The 23,565-nt window shown below is 32.0% G+C and overlaps 3 protein-coding genes across 4 annotated transcripts; 1 reads left to right on the top strand and 2 right to left on the bottom strand.

The window, feature by feature from the left end:
• Nucleotides 1–1,957: 1,957 nt before the first annotated feature.
• On the bottom strand, nucleotides 1,958–4,581 carry LOC110645539 (non-functional pseudokinase ZED1). Its single transcript, XM_058134752.1, is given in 8 exon segments — nucleotides 1,958–2,930; nucleotides 3,123–3,263; nucleotides 3,323–3,335; nucleotides 3,370–3,638; nucleotides 3,640–3,812; nucleotides 3,814–3,981; nucleotides 3,983–4,149; nucleotides 4,456–4,581. Coding segments are annotated over 7 exon segments (1,869 nt in total). The 5' UTR covers nucleotides 4,136–4,149; nucleotides 4,456–4,581; the 3' UTR covers nucleotides 1,958–1,978.
• Nucleotides 4,582–6,666: 2,085 nt separating this feature from the next.
• On the top strand, nucleotides 6,667–14,849 carry LOC110645534 (cytosolic endo-beta-N-acetylglucosaminidase 1-like). 2 transcript variants are annotated; one of them, XM_058133763.1, is made up of 11 exons: nucleotides 6,667–7,250; nucleotides 7,440–7,577; nucleotides 8,292–8,401; nucleotides 8,494–8,605; nucleotides 8,701–8,808; nucleotides 10,346–10,458; nucleotides 11,319–11,400; nucleotides 12,013–12,093; nucleotides 12,822–12,877; nucleotides 13,287–13,422; nucleotides 14,009–14,849. In XM_058133763.1, the coding sequence occupies exons 1-11, from the start codon at nucleotides 6,744–6,746 to the stop codon at nucleotides 14,729–14,731; spliced, it is 2,166 nt and encodes a 721-aa protein (XP_057989746.1). In that variant the 5' UTR covers nucleotides 6,667–6,743; the 3' UTR covers nucleotides 14,732–14,849. The 2 variants fall into 2 exon arrangements, with proteins under 2 accessions (XP_057989746.1, XP_057989747.1); XM_058133764.1 differs by lacking the exons at nucleotides 8,292–8,401; nucleotides 8,494–8,605; nucleotides 8,701–8,808.
• Nucleotides 14,850–21,279: 6,430 nt separating this feature from the next.
• Nucleotides 21,280–22,114, bottom strand: LOC110645535 (LOB domain-containing protein 12). Its single transcript, XM_021798744.2, has 2 exons — nucleotides 21,833–22,114; nucleotides 21,280–21,661 (listed from the first exon to the last, which is right to left on the bottom strand). Exons 1-2 carry the CDS (start codon nucleotides 21,986–21,988, stop codon nucleotides 21,305–21,307), a joined length of 513 nt encoding a protein of 170 aa, XP_021654436.1. The 5' UTR covers nucleotides 21,989–22,114; the 3' UTR covers nucleotides 21,280–21,304.
• Between the last annotated feature and the right edge of the window lie 1,451 nt (nucleotides 22,115–23,565).

Here is a 23,565-nt window from a genome sequence, read left to right as displayed (position 1 = left end):
TTTTATTAAAATTTGATATTTACTCCTAGAAAATAATTATAAAATATTTAATTTAAAAATATGTTATAAGTTAGTTTGTCAAACTATTTTACTGTAAATCGAATAATTGTATATATATTTTTTTAGTGTAATAATTTCAATTAAAATAATAATATATTAATGTCAGTATTTGTTACTCTGTTAGGATTGATTTTTTTTTTTTATGTTTTACACAAATAAAACATTTTTGTTATTAATTTATTATTTATAAATAATTTATTAGTATGAATATATTTCTTAATTTTATTTTTAAAATTTTTCTTCATATCATAAAAAATATGAAATTATATAAAATATTATATATCAAATAAAAATTAATAATATTGATACTTATTGATATGAATGTGCATAACTAATTTTATCAAATAAAATTAAAAAATGAAATTGAAAATAACTAGAAATAAAAAAAATTAACATTATATAAAATTATACCAAAATAAATTTATTTTACTATTATATGTATAAACTCTTAAATAGCATTGGAAAAAATTTAGATTTTTCATATTAATTATATATGTTTTATAACAATTATAAAATAGTAAAGACTAATTAGTCTTGATAAACTTAACACTTGTGAATGAACAAAATAACAAATAGTTAAATTTATATATTTGTATAACACTTATAATTATAAAATTATATTATAATAATAAAATTTTCATTATAAATTTCACCTCTATAATTTTTTATTTTTATTAATATACTTTTATTTTCATTAACTTAACCTGAAAATGATAAGTACATACGTAACATAAATATTGTGAAAAATGAAAAATTATTATATTATCATAATAATAATAATAATAATAATAATAATAATAATAATAATAATAATTAATGTATTATAATAATATATTATATAAAAAATTAATAAAAAATCATATATAAAAATATTAAATTACGAGGGCATACATGTAATGCACATTTAGAAAAGAACAAGTAATGTGAAAATGTACTAGCAATTGATTATATGAAATTTTAAACTTTGGAACACTGTTAACAATATCATGTTGTATGCTCCTCTCTGATAAAGAGTGTTATGAAAAATTCATTAACACATGCTTTATGCTTTCCACTTCAAGGTAAGAATTGTTAACATGCAGGTAGGATAGTGTTACAATCACAGGAGAACTTTCATATCAAAATTAGTTGAATGAAAAAGGAAAGTCTTTCTTTGATATCTGTAAACACATCATTGTTAACAAGCACATATGATAGTGTCACAATCACAGAACTTGCACATCAAAATCTGCTGAAGAAAAAGACTAGAGTTTTCTTTGAAATATTTTTCAAATTACTATTTAGTCCGAAATCAACAATTTAGTCTCTTTATTTCAAAAAATATATTATTTAGTCACATTGTGAACTGTTTAGTCCTTCCCGTTAACTTTTCTATTAATGAAGTTACTCAACCATTCAATCCTTGTAATTAGAATAATACAACTATTTAGCCTTTGTAATTTCAAATCCATCAATTATTCAATCTCTGTAATTTAAATGGTACAACTATTCTCCCTCTTTTGACTAACTTGACTAACTAAAAGGTTAACTAAAGGATTAAACAATTTACAGATTAAGTAGTTAATTTATGGATGAACATTGAGGTTGAAATGTAATATTCAACCATGGTTCAATACATACTGTTCCAATAAATGGCAAGCTTAACTGGCAAAATCAACCAAATGAAGATTTTAATAGTAATTATTTTTTATACAAATATACTGAATCCTCTTACTGTGTGGCCAGATTTGGCTTCATCAATAACCTCAAAAAAGAAAAAAGAAAAATGGATGTAATGACTAACTCATGTATTGATGAATATCTAATACAAACAAAGGAAAAATAAACAAGGATGAGAAAAATTATTACTACCACATTGTCAAGCAGCTTACACTAACTATTATAAACCAGTTAAAAAAAAAACACGGATCTGATCAAATCAGAGGGTGGTTGAGGAACAAACCTCTATCTGCTTGAGTTCTCTTGCAATTTCTCTCATCACTGGTCTTTCATCCTTCTCAGTCTCCATGCATTTAAAAGCTAGCTTTACCACGGCTTCCACTTTCTGCTCATCAGATTCTTCTTCGTGCCTCTCTGCTATGTCTCTCATTACATGGTGGTCCAGGAAACATCCATACTCATCTTTATTTTCAAACAATTGAATCCCATTGCCAGCCGATCTTAATAAAATATCAAATAAAAGCACGCCAAAGCTGTATACGTCAACTTTCTCTGTTATTACACCTTCTTTTACATACTCTGGAGGCATATATCTGTTAGTACCATCAACAGGATCAACTGTGAGTGTTTCACCTTCATGGATTGATATGGATTGAGAGAAATTGCAAAGTTTTGGAACTTGACGCTCGTCCAAGAAAATATTTGCAGATGTTATGTTCCTATGGATCAATGGTAGAGGGAGTGCAGTGTGCAAATAAGCAACTTCCTTAGCTATTTTCCTTGCAATTTTTAACTTTATCCTCAAAGGTGTGGGAGAATACCAAGGAATGAGGTCGAGGAGTGTTGCACCTGCAGATTCATACATTAGAGTTGGAACCGGAGTCTCCAGGCAGTATCCTAACAGCTTCAACACATTCTTGTGAGAACTCAACTGAATAGAAATTCTAAATTCATTCTTTACGTGGTCAAGCCAATTCATATTACAAACTTTATATACAGAGATAATTAGGTTTCCCATATGACCTTTGTACCATATTCCAAGGTCATTGCAGCTGAAAATGTGACTAGGATTATAGTCATCTACTGCATTTCGAATCTCTTCAGCAGAGAAACTAGAGAGAGAAACTATGGAATGAGGATCGCAGGATGCAATAAACTCCTCCATGAGCATTCTTCCTGGCACCTCTTTTTCTCTGACTGTTGTTGAGGCCCTATAGACCAAAAAACTGAAATGAAATTGGATAGATAGAATTGCAGCACAAGCTAAAAAATGTTTCATCTAATGAACCCAAATAAAAAAAATTAAAGAAAGAAAGGTTTTAATATCGTCGAAGATTATTGAAAAGGAACTAGGCAAGAAGGTGGCAATATAAAGGAAACAACTAATATCATGAGAGACAAACCTTTCAATCTTTGTAAGTTGTTTTGTGACTTCTACCATTGTTGGTCTTTGCTCTTTATTTGTTTCTAGGCATTTAAGAGCTAGCTCCAGCAGAGCTTGCCATTGTTGTTGCTCATTATTCCCTCGTCCCTCAGCCAGAATCCTGTGAGTCCGTTATCTCATCATGGTGTGACATTTAACATAATGTTTTATGAAACTCACCGCCTGAGGATCTCTATTAGTTCTTATCAATAGCTCAGGAGGTCAACCTGTTAGAAACTCGAGAAGAAGTGCACCAAAGCTGTATACATCGATTTTCTCCGTTACCTCACTGGGCGTGAAAAATTCAGGGCTCATATAGCCGCAAGTCCACCTAATAGGCGTCTCTAGTGTTTCACTCTCATGGATGGAAATCGAAGATGAAAAATTGAACAATTTTGCATTATTATCCTCATCCAAGGAAATATTAGAGGAATGTACATTTGCATGTACGATAGTTCTAGAAAATGCAGTGTGAAGATATGCAACTGCATAAGCAGTCCCTGGCAATCTTTAACCTGCTTTTCCACGTCACGTGAAGATGTCCAGTTTCACTAGAAATTCTTATCAGTTCTAATAGAATTGCATTCTTCACATATTCGTACACTGAAATTGGAACTGGGCTCTCCAAGCAACAACCTATTAACTTCAAAACATTTTTATGAGCACCCATGATGTGCTGCTACAGAAACATCATTCACAACCTCATAAATCATCGAAGTTAAATCTCTCCATCCATCAAAAGCTTTGCAAATAGAAACGACTCGACCTTCAATGTAACCTTCGTACCAATTACCAAGGCGACCACTTCTAAACATGCGACTCTGATCATAGTTGTTTGTTTGCTGTCCTAAGCTCTTCAATAGAGAAGGTGCGGAAGGGATTATATCTACCATCATTCAAAGCAATTAGTTTCTCCTGCAACAATCCTCCATTCACCACGAATGATCTCTCTCTTCTGGCAGCCTCTCTTGATGATCTTTTCCACCAAACCATGAGCGACTAGCTAGCTGAACAAAATTGTAGGAGAAAAAAAAGATACGATTGGTAGACTGAACAGAATTGCAGCAATCAATCGTTTCCTTAAAATGTCCATTTCCAATTTCCAACTAACAAGACATACGGATCAGTGATTCTTCTTTATGCTTAAAAATGGATATCCAATACATAAGAAACTTAGATTCCATAGTAATATTAATTCATAGATGCAGATGAAATAAATAATTACTTCATTAAGTAAATATTCTCTGCATATGATCCCATACTAGTAATTAATAAAGCAAAATACAAGCATTGTAATTGTTATGTAAACGTACCAAAATAGTAGGAGATCTCTAGGCAATAGCAAACTGGTTGGCAATCCCTTGAATCTTGAGAACCCAGTCTATATACTAAGGAGTGCAAAGACCTGATATTGACTTAAACAATTTCTCTTTCCAGGAAAGGAGGAGGAAAGATCATGAAAGATAAGAAAAGCAAAAAGGTCTGTATTTTCAACTCCGTGTGGAGTCCACTTCCCAATTCATTAATGAATTTGGAAAATTAATCCAATTTTACAAATCAGTATGTGTTTGTATTCTGAAATTTGATTTTTATTAAAAGGTTTGAGAATATTCAAAGGAAGGACCCATAAATTGATGGGCTTTGAGCTCTCCATTTTGAAAGGTATAATTTGGGTATTATTATCTGGTATTTTCTTTTTCCAAGAAAGGAGGAGGAAGGTGGTAAAGGAAAAGAAAATTTGAAAGGTTGTGTGATTTTCAGGCATGTGGAGTCCACTTCCCAACACATTGAATGCTAGCTGTGTACCTGCGCCTTGCTGTGGGTCATCAGCTGATTTTTTTTTTTTTAATCAATAATAGTATTTGTTAGAGAAGTTTATTTAGTGAAATTTGTAGTTTTTCAAATAAAAAGTTTTAATTTCTTGTATATATATATATATATATAGTTTTTTTTGTGTGTTTTGATTATGGCTGTACATGATTCCTGGAATTCCGAATTGAAATAAAAAATTAAAATTAAAAAAATTTTATTAATGTAAAAATTAAATTGAAGTTATTTTACTATTTTGATTTAGTTTTATTTTTTTATTAAGAATCGAATTAAAATTAAATAAAAAAATTAATTATATATATATATATTTTTATATATTTTAAATATATTATATAATTTCTATATATATATATATAAATATAAATTTTTCTTATTTATATCAAATCTATTATAAACTCAAGATGTAGCATATCACCGATAAATATAAATACTAACTTTTCACAAGAAATAAGAGAAGAAACCTGCATACCAAAGAACTAACAGTAGAGATTTCATATCTTCACTTCTTTTTTTCTTATTTCTATATTAATAACAAAAAAAAATCCTTTGTAAGACAAATTTTTTTTTTTTAACAAGACAATTCTCTCTATTATTCCAATGCCCATTGACATGTTTCTTGGAAAAGGATTTCTTATTCCTTTCTTGCACCATGCTGATATGATGGTTCTTTTCTCACACTGAGCTGCCATGCTTTATACCCAAGTCAAATTATTCCTTATAGATTTAGTAAGAAACAAAGGTATGGACATCACCTATGAGCAGAAGCAAATTGCAAACCGCAGGTCAAGGAAAGAGCCGTAAAAAAAAGGGCAAGAAAGTCCACTTGATCCATACAAATGCATAGACAGTGGAAGGAGCCAGCTGACTTATAGCTAACATGGACGGGAAGAGCCGTACAAATGCATGGACATCTTTCCAATCTCTGCTTCTGGTAACATATTAGAAAGCGCATGCAAACGAGAAGAGCAGAAAAGAAAGAAGCACGCAAGCAGCAGGTCAAGGGACTGAACGATGCCGTTTTGCAAGAATGGCGTGGATAAGGGGAGTGGAGCATGATGGGTGTACGTCGGCGGAGATTTTTTTTCTATGGGACATAGCAATGCAGTCCTTAAAAGGGACAGTATTTGCCAAAATTATCTAAAATTTCCTTCCAATCAAGTGGTATCACATGCAATAATATTGTATGCCACTATTGATGTTAAGATAACCTATTTGTTTAATATATTTTTAAAATTTATAAATTATGCTATTTTTTTATTCTGGTATTTATAAATTAATTTGATTAAATATTTTACTGTATTAACTCATTTAAAATTAATATATTTTGTTATTTTATAATTTTTTTATATTTTAATAATAAATAATTTATAATTTAGTAACTGCTTATCAATCAAGCACTCAAACCTTAAATTTCAGAGTTTTTTTATTAAATGGGTGTAATAGAAAAAATATTTTATCAATAAAGGTAAATTTGAACTTAGTTACTAAATGAGGGTAAAATTGTGTTAACATAAAAGATTTGGGGGTAAAAGGCTAATTATAATAACGTTTAAAATCAGTTGTTATTATGAATAACATACACCTGATTTTAATTAAAAATTATTAAATAAAATAATTAAAAAAAATTTGAAGGAAAGCCCTATTGCCAAGGCATATTAAAGGTTGGAGTCCCCACACTCCCTTCAAAGAAAAAAAAAGGAACTTGGCAGAGAATTCAACCACTGCTGCTTTGCTTCTTCTGTTTAGATAATTGATTCTATGAAACAAACAAATGCTTATAGCTCTGCTTCGAACCTACGTAGACCGTCCAATGTTGCTCTCTCTTTACAACTTCCTCATTCTAATACTCAAAAAAATCCTGTTTTTCTTCCCCTTTCTCGACATGTCCCAATCCAATGATCTCCAGCAACAATCCTCTGCCGTTGACCCTCCTCCGTTTGACCCAATAGAGCCGTCCACTCCTGTCTCATACCCAATCAAGACTTTGGAAGAGCTCGAGTCTCAGGCTTACTTTGATTCATTTCACTACCCTTTTAACATATCCTCTGTTTCTCTTCCAAGCTCAGCTCTTTATTTGCCCAACAGGCCTAGACTTCTTGTTTGCCATGACATGCAAGGAGGTTACGGGGATGATAAGTGGGTTCAGGGTGGGTCCAACCCTGAAGCTTATGTTATTTGGCATTGGTATTTGATAGATGTTTTTGTTTACTTTTCCCATTATTTGGTTAGCTTGCCTCCTCCTTGCTGGACCAATACAGCTCACAGGCATGGCGTTAAGGTGCTGTTTTAAATGTTTTAATTTGAGTTCAGTTTTTGAATTAACCAATTCTTGAGGAAATTGGGGCTCTGGCAGTCATATGTGGAAAAAAAGAAATTTTCTTTACTGTGTTTTAGTTTGTGGGTGAAGGAATTAATGTATACGGTGTTGTTTCTTGATTCTTGATTTCTCTTGCAAATTGGGTGTAAGGTGCTGGGGACTTTCCTCACAGAGTGGGATGAAGGGGGGCTTATTTGCAATAAATTGCTTGAAACAGAGGAGTCTGCTCGAATGTATGCTAAGCGTTTGGTTGAGCTTGCTGTTGCTTTGGGCTTTGATGGATGGCTGGTATGTAGTTTTCTAATCTTAAGTCTTGATACTTGCAGTCTGAGTTTAGATTTGATCAGTACTTCAATAAGTTTTTTGGACATTTCATTTTGAATGACTTATCTTGGCAAGAGTCTCATTTCTAGGACACTAGTAATTCCTTTCATAGATAATTTTCACAATCATGCGCATGTAGTGCACAAATATTCAATGGACTCTGCACTCTTTAGGGTATTTGTTGTTGAATTTGCTATAATCAAACCACTTGAAACATTCGAGGAAAGAGAGATGAAAGTAACAGATTAAGAAAACTCTCAGTTAATCCTAGTCCAAGCTAAACGGGTTTTGTCTGCGTGTATGCTTTGTGGCATTATGCTTTATGCCTAGCAACTATAAGGTTAAGATAATAATAGGAAAGGAAGAAGAAGAGTAAGAAGAAGAAGAAGATTTATTTAAATCAAAATTTTCTTTTTAGAAAGCAATAATGGTGATTAGTTCTGAGTACTGTAATTTTCCTTCTTAGACAATATTAATGTTTCACTTGCTTTGAATTTTGACACTGATAATGGAATAGAAGAAATGATAGAATAAGTAAAGCTTTATGGTTGGCAGCATCTTGCAAGCTTTTCCTGAGGAAAAGTGGAAGAGATATGAGATGTGTCTTTCTTTCTATTTCTGTGTTTTATGGGAGTATAATATCTATTACACATGCTTCTAGTAATCACCATTTTGCAGATAAATATGGAGATTAATTTGGAAGTAGAGCAAATTTCTAATCTGAAGGAATTTGTCAGTCATCTAACCCAGACTATGCACAGCTCATTGCCTGGATCTTTAGTAATTTGGTGAGTGTCAGACGCACATCATTCTTGCAAACTGTGGAGCATTCTGAAATTATATTGGAATAGTTAATGTCATAATTACTCTTACTTTGTAGGTATGATGCTATTACAATAGATGGAAAGCTTAAGTGGCAAAACCAACTAAATGAAAAAAATAAACCTTTCTTTGATATATGTGATGGCATATTTGTAAACTACACGTGGAAGGTACAGGACACTCTTTTTTCTAATTTTCTTCCATGTAAAAATGGAATTATTTGTTCCTTTTTTTAGGTAAGCTAGTTTATCATATTTCTGTTCAGAGAAACTATCCAGAACTTTCAGCTGCTGTTGCTGGTGATAGAAAGTTTGATGTCTACATGGGAATAGATGTATTTGGAAGAAATACTTATGGTGGTGGACAATGGAATGTATGTGTCTCTTGAATCATGCTTGCTTGTTAATCTTTATTGTTATAACATATAAGCTCTATATCTATAGGCTGGTTTTCATCACCCTGATCAGAATTTTGTGCACAAATTTGTCATGCCCCCACACCCCCCCCCCCCCCCCCCCTCCTCTCTCCCCGCCCCGCAAAAAAGCATGATTGTCTTCTTCACGGTTGGTTGATTTCCTTTATGAGGAATTAAAAATCTGGTCATCACTTTAGAAATAATTTCCGCGTTAGGGGCTAACTAAACTGCTTTAGGCATCATATATGTTTGCTTACTGAAGAATTGGGAGAAAATATGTTCCTTAAAAGTAAGCATTAGGAGTGTCATAGTGGTGTAAACATTAGAATTTATAAGATGTATGAGATCTTTTTAGCATATACAAATTTGGTATTGAACATAGTTATTTCCTGATATGGATGTGTTCTGGAGAGTTAGTCTTGTTGCATGTGCTGTCTTGATAGTGCTTCCTTTATTTCTTCCGGTTAATAGAACTTTTGTCTCTGTTTAGTGGTGCTGAGGGTGAGGGCTTTAAACTAAGCTTTTAGTAAGACCTTTCATCGGATTTTCCAGCAGAACTTGATTATTTTTCAAGTTCACATAACTTGTTGAACATTCCCCTAATCCCTGGTCGCAAGGAATCACCTTGTAAAGCAACAACCAGGCAGTTGCTGAGAAATTCTTGTGGATCATCCAGTGTTGTTGAATGGTACATGCAGGGAGAGTGTAATTCAAGATGGCTACCACGTGAGAATAGGATACTTCATCCTCTGCTTTATTCTGTGTAGTCCAACCAATTGAGATCATTGAGACCTAGTTTCATTTATCTTCCTTTTGAAACAGTTGGTGATACCCTCAGCACTTCTTTAGGAAATTCTTCTGTAGACTAATAGTATTCTGGACACAACCTTTTATGGGTTATTGTGGTAAATGGTAATAGTTTTCATTCTATATGGTCACTGTTAACATGAGTCATGCTATGTGCTACAAAGATAAAATTACCACTTCTGGATTGTGAAAAATCATGAGTGTCATATATTTCAACAAAATAAATCCCAAATTAGCCATGTACAATCGCATGATGTCGAATTTAGTTTAAAAACTTTAATATTGCCAATTGGTCCACCATCACAATCTCTTCTCAAGTCTCATTTCACCAGCATATTTAGAGGACTAGTTTGGCCAAATTAAAATTTTTTGATTGACTTAGCCTTAAACACCACCAAATAGTTCATGAGCCAACTTTGGCAATCATTCCCGTGTTTCAACGGCACTCATTGTAATAATATATTCTAGAATAATATGAGTAATGAAAAATGAAAGAAATTTCAGGTTTATTACCATGAAGTATTTTCTCATTAGGCAAATGATGTTTTGTTGTTGATTTAAGCACTTCTTTGCACCAAGTTATGGATATAGTTTATCTTTGATAAATTCATACATTCTCAATGTAAGCAGTGGAACAACTTTTCCCCCTTCTCCTTTTAATAAATTGTCGTAACTGTTTGGACCTTAGACAAATGTTGCCCTTGAGGTGCTAAAGAATGATAATGTGTCTGCTGCCATCTTTGCTCCTGGTTGGCTCTACGAGACTCAACAACTGCCTGATTTTTGGACTGCTCAAAATCGGTAATGCAGTTGTCACTTTCTTAATATTACATGAATAGTATAAATATCCCTTTGATATGGATACAGTTTTATAGTTTCTTATTCAATCATTGGCCTTCTAAGTCTCCCTTAAAAGTTGTGTAGCTAATAGGAAATACATCCTAACTTAATTAATTATCAATTTGGTTTTAGACAATATTGGATGCTCTTTTTTTTTCTTCTTTTATCTGTTGAAGGAAAGATGACTTGTGCTGCCTGTGTTGCTTTGATCTTATGAATTCTGATTCTTCATCTGAAGGTTTTTTTAAGTGCCTTTTTCCTGGATTTGATAAGGGTGTTTTTGTGATTTTTCCTTTACCTACAATGCGCAAACTGTCTTTTTCAATATTAACTGATACAGTTGTATGTTGTACTGCTCAAAGTAGAAACAGCCTCTGATTTGGTTGCATTACCAAAGAATAGGAGGGCTGCTTTATTATTAATTCCATTGTTAGTGCCTTTCTATATGCTTTGTACCCCTACTCTTTGTAGAACTAATGTCTTTGTTAGAGATATGGTATATTTGTGTTATACAGAGGCTGTAAAAAAGCATTGTTTAGTTCAGAATTGATAATCTTGTTTCCAAGATTTGTAATACTCTTTTTCAATGGTGAGACATCGTATTTTTTCTTTGCTCTAATCTTAAAAGCCTTTTTGGGTTATCTAAAAATTCATTAAATCCTTGAATTTTCAGTTAATTACCTTCTGATTGTCAATTTTCTTTCAAGGTTTGAATTGTACTTATTTGTGGATTTTTTTTTTTTTTTTGGTTCCTTTAGTACCGTGTAAATCTGAGAGTTTTCTTCACTGAGATTTATTGTTGTGTACTTCATTTTTTGCAGTTGGTGGACCCTTGTAGAAAAGTCATGGGGATTAGTGAACAAATATCCCAAAACACTACCATTTTATTCAAATTTTGATCAGGTATCAGATATCAACATGATTAACCTTTGAAGAGATATATTTTCAGTTTGTTACCTTTTTTCCAAAGAAATTATGGAAGCTTTCTTGATTTCATCTTTCAAACTATAGCAGAAGCATACCACTGAGTAGGTTGTTTCCTAATAAGAAGTTTATGTTATTTGTTGGCCATTATCCTTCTGTGAGAAAGAGCTGTTATTGGTATTTAGTTTCTTCTAATAAATTTTTTCTGTTTTTAAGTGACCACTATCTTACTTTGATCACCAATTTGATATCTGAGACTGATCAATGTATGAATTTCAATTATGATTTATGTGAATGTAACATCATCTTGATAGTTTTATTTCCTACAAGGCTACATTGGATTGCTTGGAGAGAACTTATCTGGTCAAAGGAAGACTTTTATTTATTTATTTATTTTTCATTTTTGAACCTAATCAGATCTTACTTTAAGCAACGGTTTGTGTACATCATTGGAGCTTATGATAATTTTTTTTTAAATTACCAAAAGTAGATAACAATCAAATAATTTCAGGATGCGAGAAAGTAGCTGAGTTGTGCTTATGCTTCCTGCATGTATCAGTCCATTTACTGAGCATATTCGATGTTCTTCAGGGTCATGGATATCATATTTCAGTTGAGGGACAACAAGTAATGGAAACTTCTTGGAACAACATGTCTTGCCAAGGGCTTCAGGTTTGCACTAAATGAGCTGTCATTTTTCCGTAATTACTTGTATGTTTTCTTTTCCAATTTGTGTAACTTGTAGGCTGTAGCTAGGTGTTTTTTCTTTGGAAAAAAAAAAATCTTTCTGCTGCCTTTCCACAATGCAGTTTTCTATGATTATGGAATGGCTATTTTCTGGAGATATCCACCATCATTCCAAAAATGATTCCTTGGAATTTGTTTTATCTACATGTTCTTGTTCATAAGATAATATTATTAGTATGCTCCACATAAGCATCATATTATCACAAAATCAGAATTTGTATTCCTGCTCTAGTTCTACATTTATAGGATGCTTTAATGCATTTTCAGGGAAAGTACATGGCTGATGTTATTATATTATATAATGAAAAATAATGTACAATATTAATATGGAGGTATAAAATGGATGTAGATTGGTGAGTGAAATTTTTGAATTCTAGCTCGCAATTTGTAACAAATAATAAGTTCAATTTGTAACAATTCGTCATTCATGTAGCTGCATTTCAAGTTCCAACCTATGCATTTTAGCTTTTTATGTTTATGCCTATATGTTTTTTCTATTGAGTAAAATGATAAGCTGAATGTAAGGTCATATGCTTCATATGGGATGCTCAAATCATTAAATGTTATTGTCGAGCAAACCATCACTGATGCTTCTGAGACTGGATTAGCTACAATATTTCCTTCTTATCTTTTTACTCCCATCTTTGTGGCAGCCTTTTCTTGAGTCCATTGATGGCCCAACTCCTGAAACTATTCAAGTCCTTGTTGAGTAAGGTTTAATCTTCATAATAGCTTTTAATTAATTGATGTTGAGGCATTTTAAACAATATTGTTTGCACTAAACAGTTTGACATGATTAATATATTCTTGATTGAATCACATGTACAATGGCACTAAAAAAAAAAAAAAAAAAAAAAAAACCTTTGTTTTGTCAACAACTCATTATGCGGATTTGGCAATGTCTCAGTAAGCCTACCATCAAACCATTTATCGTGAACCATAACCTCGATAGCACGCTTAAGGCCTAAACACACCCAAGCATGATATTGACATTAGAAATGCGTTAGTATGTATCAATATTATGGATCCGATAAGTTACTTCTGCCTATGTAGCAAAATTGGCATTGATACTGCCCTTTTTATTTGCACTGATTTAAACTTATGTTTCCAAATGGTAGTGTCAAAGAAGCATCTTATAATGGGGGAGGAAACATCACGTTTAAAGGATTTCTTGAAGACAGTGCTGTCTTCACTACAAGGCTCTTTTTGGCAGAGCTACCTCTGGGCAATCAACCTCTCCACCTTACATATTCTGTAAGCCCTCTCTTTTGTGGCCTGAAGTGGATATAGAATACATAATTGTTATATATACTATTATTATATGACAAAACACCCATTTTGTATCCACCTCTTAAATGAATTCAATTGCCATCTTACAATTTTCAGATCGGAGATGTTATAAGTATGTTAATTTGAATTTGAAACTATCAAACTTATCAGTGGCCTTCCTAAATAATTACAACTTTCTGTTTGGCTGAATGTGAGTTTATCCAGATCAGGGAAAGACAAAATGAACTTACAGTTATAATAGAAACAAAAGTGGGATAGGAAACCATGGAATGAGATTAGATGGCACAGGTATAGTGTGTTTCTCTGTTATACCATTACTCATGTCCTGAATGTGACCAGCTAAATAGAGCTTTTGATGATATAAAGCTATTCCAGTTATAAGAAGAGTCTTTGTCTGTTCCATAGAAATTTAAAATTAAAGCATGTTGCTCCTGTGTGAACATATGTTAACTAAAACAGTAAACTGATATAGTGATTGTATAACATATCCCAGTCTGTGTTTCTCTTTCTGCTTCCCTGTAGTTCATCTGTGACATACGTAATAATGCAGGTGAAATCAGATGGGGACTCTCAACTGGGACTATCTCTTCAGTTCTCTTCTACCAATGGTGAGAGGACATCAGTACTTACTGCATCTGGGGATATGTACAAATTCCCTAGCAAATTCAGTAAAGTGATTATGGCACATCCAGTTAGAAAACCAGAAATGGATCCAGGATGGGTCGTATATGAAGGTCGCATTGAAATGAATGAATGCATATTAACAGAGATTCATGCTGTATGCTACAAGCTGAAGCCTAAGAATGGTGAACTGAGATCAGAACACAAAATAGATGGCCATCATGCAAAGTTTTTTTCAACGCTTGGTCACGTTGCAATTAAAAATTCTGAAGGGAATTTTTGTATGCCTCCATCCAGTTTATGGCTGGTTGAAGGTCAAAATATCAAAATTAGCTCAGATTCTCAAGGATCCAAAATTGTTAGCGTAAAGATCATTTGGAAATTGAAAGATGGAAATGATTTTATGTTTCCAAGTTACAATATCTATGTAGTCAAACTGGCCAAACAAGTTGAAGGAAATCCAGGCACAAGTGTAAAAGGTGTCTACAATTATCTTGGAGTGACACAAGTTACAGCTTTTTATGTTTCTGATCTTTCTGTACCTTCTGGTACTTGTAGTCTCAAGTTCATTATTCAAGCATGTGATTTTGACGGGGCTTGCCAAAAGCTGGATGATTCTCCATATTTTCAACTCGATATTGAAGGTCAGTAAATCTGATTGCTTCCATTGTATGAATTTATTTTTTCTTCAGAAATTACTGATACATTGGTTGTATCTGGAAAGTGCTGTGCCATGTCAATAAATTCTCTTATGCTATTATGCCTTAAAAGATGACTTAAAGGAATTGTTATTGAACTCTGAATGGAACCAAATGAGCTTTATTTTCTTGCACTGTAAAACAAGGCGAGAAAAATTTTGGAGATGAAAGTCTTGCATTGTTGAAATTTTAAGATTGTTGCTGTAATTACAAACACATTTCCACTTAGAAAAAATGGTCCGCTCTGTAGGAAATGCTGCATTTAGAGTGAACATAATCTTTATTCTTTACATATACAACTGCCTATTTCACCGACTGACAAACAACCACTAAAAGCACAATATTCCCTCACAGAAGCATCATTTTTCCCGTGGTAGAAATTAAAAGGTGGGAATCTAGAGGTATGCTGCCTTTTGAATGAACATAATCTTCATTCTTTACATATGCAACTGCCTATTTCACTGACTGACAAACAACCAACAAGAGTACAATATTCCTTCACAGAAGCATCACTTTTCCGTTGTTAGGAGTTAAAGGGTGGAAATTTAGATAAATCATTTGACTTCTAGAGGTTCACACAGCGCTTCTTGCTAGGATCCATCATACATTGTGTAGCCAAAAATAGGGTTAACATTTATAATTCATAATTGTTTTTAACCAGAATCATTATAGAAAAGATAGAAGATACTACACTAGCTACCATTTCAAACTTGTTGTCACCTTCTTTACTTAGCACTATTAGACAATAGTGAACCTTCTTATTAGTGAAAGAAATTATCATTAATTTTGTAATGTGAGTGCAAGTTGAATGTGGGTGAATGATCTAGCACATACTTGACGGCTCTTATTGCTAGGTCATTATCACATCCTGAAAATTTAATGATTGAAAGAGACTAATCGCACGCGAAATACAGCTAGATTCTTGACATAAATAGGATTAGTACATGTAACTTGAATGGTGGAAATAGAAAAAATTCAAACCAATGTTGAAAATAAGCAAGGAAGAAAAAAGAGGGAGAAGATTAATCAAAAGTTACATAACAAGACAAAGGAAGCTGCTCCCTTTTGTCTATTCTACTCTCTTTTGAGGGCTCTTGGATAATGCAAGCCAAAGCAAGTTGGTTTGGGTTTCAATTATCATTCCATCTTTTAGTTATTTTTTCTTCATCTTTCTTCTGTTCATCTCCCTCTTGTATGTCACTAAATTTTATATTTTTTTCTCCTTTTTTTGTGGGGGTGGCACTTTGCTTCAATACGAGAAAGCCTGATTGATTGATGGGATTTTATTTTTTGGGATTTTATTTTTCATAAGTAAGGCATACATTCATCCAAATTTCTCCTTTGGGTCCACCAACCAATAGCAAAACTGCAACAAAAGTTTTATTATGGTAATTTTTCTGAATATTCTTAACAATTCAAATGACCAAAAGTGCCATTTTTTTTCTTTATAAATATTGGGTGTACCTTATAAAATTAATAATTAATATGTTAGACTAATGAGGTTTTAGTTACCAGTAGTGAAATAGCTCCGAGGCTTTATTTGGCATTGTTGTTGGAGTTGCCGTTGAAAAAAATATTTTTTTTTAAATATATTAGTTAGAGAGTATTAAAAATAATTTAAAATTAAATTTAATAAGTTTTAATCATTAGAATACTAAAATAATATAATAATTTTTTTTAAACTGTTTTTTTTATCAGCATCTAAGATTATTGCTTTTTTCTTAAAAGCAGTTTTAGCCCTCAAATTATAATACTAAAGCTTTGCTCTTTCTAAAAAAGTAAAAAGCAGTTTTGGCTCTCAAACTATTACAATACTAAATCTATGAGGTCTTGGATTAAGTATTATTGGGAGCTGAAAGAAAAAAATAATAATAATCAAATAATATGCCAGCATTGAAGCAGATTTTATGCTCAAAAGTTGCCCTTGAGTCTTGTGTTTGTCTTTTGCCATTGTACTCTCAACATTTTCAACATGGAGAAAGAAACTTACTAATCAATCTTCATTTCCATTCTTCATTTTGAAGTATTGTTTATTCTACATATCATTGAAACTCTAGTACAATTCCAATTAAAAAAACTAAGAGAACAACACTTTCACTGAAGAAAAAATTCTTTGCATTTAAAACAAAACTTTCTAGCCACCCTCTTTATTTTCCTCAGGAAAATATATATATATATATGTTAGTATCATCTAGTCTTCTTTCTGAGTTTCATATTCATTGCACCTTTCATTTTCATTCCACCAACTCTGCAGTGGGATACTGAACAATCTGACCCCACTAGTTTTGGAGCTAAGAATGCTAATAGTTCTAACAAAATCTGAATTGTTAGTGGCTATTGAGGATTACTTCTATCATCTTACTATGCCTTTTTCTTTTTCCTCATCCTTTCATGCTCAAGTTGACACTTCTTCTTCTGAACCATACAAAAATGGGAAGTAAAAATGGATGGCTACTGGTTAATTAGTAGGCTTCAATGATATCCCAGATCATATGATCCAGAGTCAAGCCTGGATAAACATTTTTGACAACCACATATTATCATTCATTAGACTTGTTAGTGCGGTCAGTGGCGGATTTACTTGTACAACTGAGAGGTCAATTGATTTATCTTAAGACAGAGAAATGTATTTAATAGCATTAATAGGAAAATTCTAAAATATACTAAGAGCACTAAAAAATAGTCTTCCTATAGAAACAAATATCAGTTACTTCCTTGATTTAAGATGATTTAAGATGGGTCTTATGTGCTTTGTGAATGAGGAATTACAAACATTAGGTGCACTCAATAATTTCTCGCATTAATAATACTCAACTTAGCTAAGACTTTATCCCAAAAATTTATTGGGGTCAACTATATGAATTCTCTTTCTCCCTGCATACAGCCGACCCAAATAAATTTTTAGGATAAAAGTTTAGCTAAGTTAAGTATTATTAATACGAGAAATTATAGAGTACACCTGATGTTTGAAATGTAATTAATTCTTGATAGTTTTCATATTAAACATTGTTGGGTATATTGATATTATGTATTCTATTATTTATTTTTTATATGTTTCTGAATTGCCACTGAGTGATGTAATACAAATTTGTCTCTTCTACTTCATCCTTTCCCTTTCCTAGTGCAACATTCCAAATGGCTTAATTCAACTTAGGACTGCAACCATATCCTTTTCCAAGTGACAAAAATTTGCAGAATGTTAAATCTTGTTCCATTGCATAATTGATTGAAGTTTTATGGATGAATTGAATGGTATAATCTGATGTCACCCTAAATAAAAAAATTCAGATTTCATTAGATCCCTTAGAGATTTAGATTAAAGTTTACCTCGGTTGTGTACTGTAATTTATAAGTAAAAGTGGCAAATTTTGACCCAATTGATAATTCGACCCGAATTCATCCAACTCAAAATGATATGTAATCTGTTTCAATCCATACAAAATCTGAAATCGTCTTTACTCGAATAACTCAATAAAAAATGAGTGTTCAATTGAAGCTCAATCTCATTCAAAACTAATCTGTTTGGGTTAACTCTATCAACTCGAATTTTGATTCAAAAATTTAATTAATATTTTGATTTTTATAAATTGAGCTTAATTTGGCTCAAAATCATTTCTGTATAGCGACTTAATTAATAACTCGAATCAACCGGCAATTCGAAATGAACCCAATCAGATCGGGTTGAAAAAATATACAAAATCAGAATCCTCTTCAACCCGAAATAATATAAACTTGAATCAATTAAACCTATGTTATCGAACTCAATTTGTAACCCACAAAATGCTTTAAATGCAAATTTTGATTTACCAAAGTTGGCAATATTCTTTTGTTGTTTTACTTAGCAATAAAATTCTCTTAAATCTTAATAATTGTGGTGAAAGAAAAGGAAAATAATTGTTATGAATGGTTACTAGAAAACCTCCATCACTTTAGTGTTAGGTGAAGCTTTGATTGAGAATTTATAAATTGGGTGAATTATAATTTAATTTTTAGATAATGTCATTATTTATGAGTTAATTTTTATATTTCAAAAATTATATTAATTCTTAAAATCCGATTTCATTTTCCTCCAAAAATTCACAATACCTTATTATTTTTAGGGTGAATTATTATTTAACACTTATATTGTCATCGTTCACGAGTCGATCCCTTTATTTCGAAAATTATATTAGTTGGTCTACAAAGTTTGATACTTTCAATTAAAAATCTATTCATCCAATTTCAATCACATATTAACAATAAAAAGTCTCCCCATCTCTATTTTATGCTCTTTCTCTCTCTAGAATACAAGGATAGAGGGACTATTTAGTTGATGGAATCAAATCGCCTGAATTAATTGATATAATTTCTAAAATGCATAAATTGACTCATGAATAATAATAATAATATTCAAGAATTAAATTGTAATTCATCCTTATGAATATTAGGTGAAACTTGATTGGCCATATCTCTCTAGACAACAATTTTGATTCTTTTGTCTATTTCCAAAACTTAGAAATGTGAATCACCAATATTCTTGTTAAATTCAAATCTAGATGATTTCCAAAACAAACCAATACAGAAGAAACAAAGTAGAACCTTAGAGGGTTGGTGTCAAATTCCAACCCTAGTTAGAGCAAATTAAAAAAAAAAAAAAAAAAAAAAAATCTATTGTGTAAAACATTAAACTGGCATACACAAGAAACCAAAGCATGAGTGTACATGTGATGGAAACCAAAAGATCAAGGAGACATGATATCTCAGTAGAAGCTGTGAGTTGGTGATACAAATTTGACATCTAGCTACTTCTTCAATAATTTATTTAACCATAGTGTTCAATTCAATGAGCTTACAGCTTGAAATTGCTTCAAAAAGGCTACGAAAAGAGGGTGAATTTTATAGGCATAATAAGATAAAGCATAGAAGCTTGACTTAGGAAAATGCTTCCACATTAAATAAACAAAGCCAAATGAGGAATCTTTTTGAGTCAGTTGTTGCCCTTTGTTTTTTCTTTCCCGTTATAAAATATAGTTTTCACACAGACATATAATAGCATGGAGAGATGGATTTATAAAAATTGAAGATTGTCCTCTTGCATACTTCCCATGAACTCACCACTTCCTTGCACTGCCCTCCACGTGAACTAACTAGAAGAAATTGTGATCAAACTACAGGTGGCAGTAGCCCAATTTTCATCTTTCTTTCTACACTTGCTCTTGGCTAGAAACTAGTTTGATCATCGAGAAGCCAATGAGAATCCTGGAAAGCATGTGATGGGGATACTCAAACACGAATATGACTTCATGTCTAATTTTAATTTAATGGTATTAAAGTTATTTTCAAGATTATAAAATTTTAAATTTGAATAATTAAATTGTTCGTCTATAATATTGAGAAGTCTGGAATTTAAATTCCAATTAAAGTAAAATGAATCAAAAGAAAAAAAAAACATGAATTGATATTCTAGTAATGAAATATTTTCCTAGACTGCATTTGAATGTTGAGATTTTCAATTTTCAAGATTGGAATTTGAGCTTTTAGTTCGAATTCTGAAACTAATTTAAAGATTTGGATTAGTAAAAGAAGGGAAATAAGACACTTTTTTTTTTAAATTTCCGACTATTATATATCTAATCCCTGTTCATAAAACTGATAAAAAAATTGATCTACTCTAAACCTCATTCAAGTGTCTAAATCAAAAAATAATAATTATATATAATAAAAATTCCAAACCCCTTAATCAAAATGCTATCCTAGAGTTAATTAAGAAATTAGAAAATTATGCAGATCAAAATATATGGTGCCTTGCTATAATGACCTAGCTGAAATTTCTTGTTCCTGGGAAAACAAAAAGAGAAGAGGAGGTTTCTTTCTTGTAGAAGTGCCTCTCTGCTTTTGAATTGCAGGTGATTCTATATTTTATTTACCAAGAACTTGAATACCATTTTCTTGATTCATTTGGCTCTGACGGAGCTCGAATTCGATACCTCATAGCTAGGAAAACTACTCCAATTTTTTTATTAGAACATAGTAGTGGGTAGGTAATGTCTTTAATTTATCTCAGAATTGTGGATTTTGGTCCATTAAAATTGCACTTAATTGCTTACTTAAAGCAATTGCAAATTCTTCTCTAGTTATATATCCCCCTTGATTTTTTTTTTCAAGAACCTTGTATATTGCATATCACCGCAAACAATTAAAGAATTTATGTCTCAGATTGTTTGAGAAAACCACCGACTGCCTCAATTAATTAATAGGTAATTTACTCGATTAAAAGAAGGTTCAAGTTTACTTCACTCCTCACATGCCAGAGTTGACCTCATCAGTAGCCATTGTTACAAGTCACACTCTATCCCTTGTCTGTTGCCTTAATATTATTATTATTATTATTATTATTATTAATCAACTTTAACTAACATCAAGTAAAGACAACTCTCTCAGAATATATTAGCCAGCAGAATATTAAAATATATATGCTAATTAGTGATTAATAAGAGAGAAAAAGAAAAATTAAAAAGGATCATAGCATCATCAAGTTGTAATATTACTTAAGAAATAATGTCTCCAAAAATGCTCTCTCTCTTAAGAGAGTCATGAATTACATTGCTAGAAGAGGCAAAATTAAGGTACTGAGGGAGGTTATTTGGGTGAAGAAATGATGATGATGATGACCTGGCATCATCTGGGTCGTCCATCTGTGGGGTTGGCATGACTACTGGCTCATTCTGCATCTGAATGCATAGTATCTCTGCTTGAGCCACTGCAAGCTGCATTTGAAGCTGAGAAACCTGGTTTTGCAGGTATGATATGGCTCCTACACACCCATAAACTGGGTCTCTCACCCTTGCATTTGCTTCATACACTAAACTGCTTACTGCATCTGCCCTCTGATGAATTGGTAGCTCCTGCTTGACAAAAAAAAAAAGTGTTTAATACCCTTTAGAAAACCTGCAACTGTATAAACATATATCAACCTTTTACGCGTATACGCACGCGCGCACGCTCATATATATAAACAACGCATTACGCGTATAATTTGAAGGAGAAAATGTGAGAGAGAGAGAGACAGGAGAGACCTGCAACATTTTGCTAACATTGCTAGCACCAAAAACCTTGTGGACAATGGCAAACTTGTGAGGGTCATCAGAAGGGAAGTAAGGGGCAAAAATGCAGTCTTTAGCGCAGCGGCGTCTAAGCAACTTGCAGGAAGCACATGGAGAATTTCCACCCATTTTTGTGGAAGGTTTCCGAAATCTCTGAGAGGAGAAGGAAAGAAGGAAGGAGAGGAAGGAAAGGTATGTGTGTGATGGCAATAGGAGAAGAAGGGTAGAAAATTAACTTGGGAGAGAATGAGATGGGGAAGTGTATATTTATAATGGGTATGAATCATATGCACACACACTGTTTAGGGATATTAATGATTAAATAATTGACTTGGTCATTGTTTATTTTAATATTAATGATCATATGAACACATATGAGACTAGATGAGAAAGTAGTACTTGCACACTCGAGAAGAAAGAAAAAGGAGGTCCTACGGCACGCAGCACGTTTGAGATCAAGCTAATGTGCCAGTGATCATATAGGCAATTCCAAAGAACCCCTTGGCCCTTTGGGCCATTTTAGTAATTAAACAAAATATACTTTAATCTATTTTATTTTCTTGTCATGTACTTAATTTTTTTATAAAATAATATACTCAAAACTTAACTCTGTCTAATGAATAATATATTTTTAGCCACTGATCAAATAAGATTAGACATCTAAGAATAAGTCTTAAGAAATTTCAATGTGAAATTATTATACACAAAAACACTTTTTTGAGATTATAGTAAAAAAAGAGAAATAATTATTTTCTTCTATGTCAGTTCATACTTTTTCGAGAAATATAGATATTATTATTTTAGATTTTTTATAAAAAGATTAGAGGAGTAGATATTCAACTTGATATTTATTTAAATGAAATATTTTAATCATTAAATAAATTAGACTATAGCCACCATTTTGAACATTGACAAATAAAAATGAGAATTTATTTGAATTCAAAACTTTTACAAAAGCATAGTACTTAACCATAGAAGAGGATAGCCATGGCCACAAAAGACAACATTGATCCTTCCAAAGCAAATCTTTGAAGTTATATGTTCATGTAAAAGTTGATGTAATAAAGGACCCAATATTTAGTATAATCATTGCCCTTAAATAAAGAAGAGAAAGAGCTCTATGACTATGAGAAGAAGAAAAATGGTAAATGGAGCATTTAGAAGAAACCAACGGTTTCTGTTTTGTTGACCGCCGCAAAAGAGTGTGCAAAGGTTAGGTTTCCACGTTCTGTTTTGTCTCTTCAGAATAATTCTCAAGTTGACAATGAAAATAAAGCAAAGGTGATGAGAGAGCTTATTAGGGTTTGCATTTATAAGCAGTAGATGATTTTTGTGTATAATTTTATATGTGTGAAACCCTAGCAATTGCCAAACTCCAAGAGAGGAGACTCTCTATGAATGTTTGCTATAGACCCACAAATATTCACGTGAAACCTCACACACAAAATAAATCCCCCTTCTTCATCTCTCTCAAAATGTTCTTGCTTGTCTTAATTAAATACTATTAGTCATAATACACTAATTCTAATTAGGATGCAAAATAAAATAAAACTTTTAGAGTTTAAGTCCAATTGGAATTAGAAAATATAATTAATTTAGAAAGTATAATTAGTTTAGAAAGTTTAGTAGAATATAAATTATGAAATTTAATAATTAGAGTTTTAAAATGACTAAATTTTAGTAGCCTATATATAAGTGTAGTTGGT

This window comes from Hevea brasiliensis, chromosome 14 (genome assembly GCF_030052815.1).
Source record: "Hevea brasiliensis isolate MT/VB/25A 57/8 chromosome 14, ASM3005281v1, whole genome shotgun sequence".
Classification (NCBI taxonomy): domain Eukaryota; kingdom Viridiplantae; phylum Streptophyta; class Magnoliopsida; order Malpighiales; family Euphorbiaceae; genus Hevea; species Hevea brasiliensis.
The sequence above is the reverse complement of the archived record's forward strand: the minus strand, read 5'-3'. Positions and strand labels throughout refer to the sequence as shown.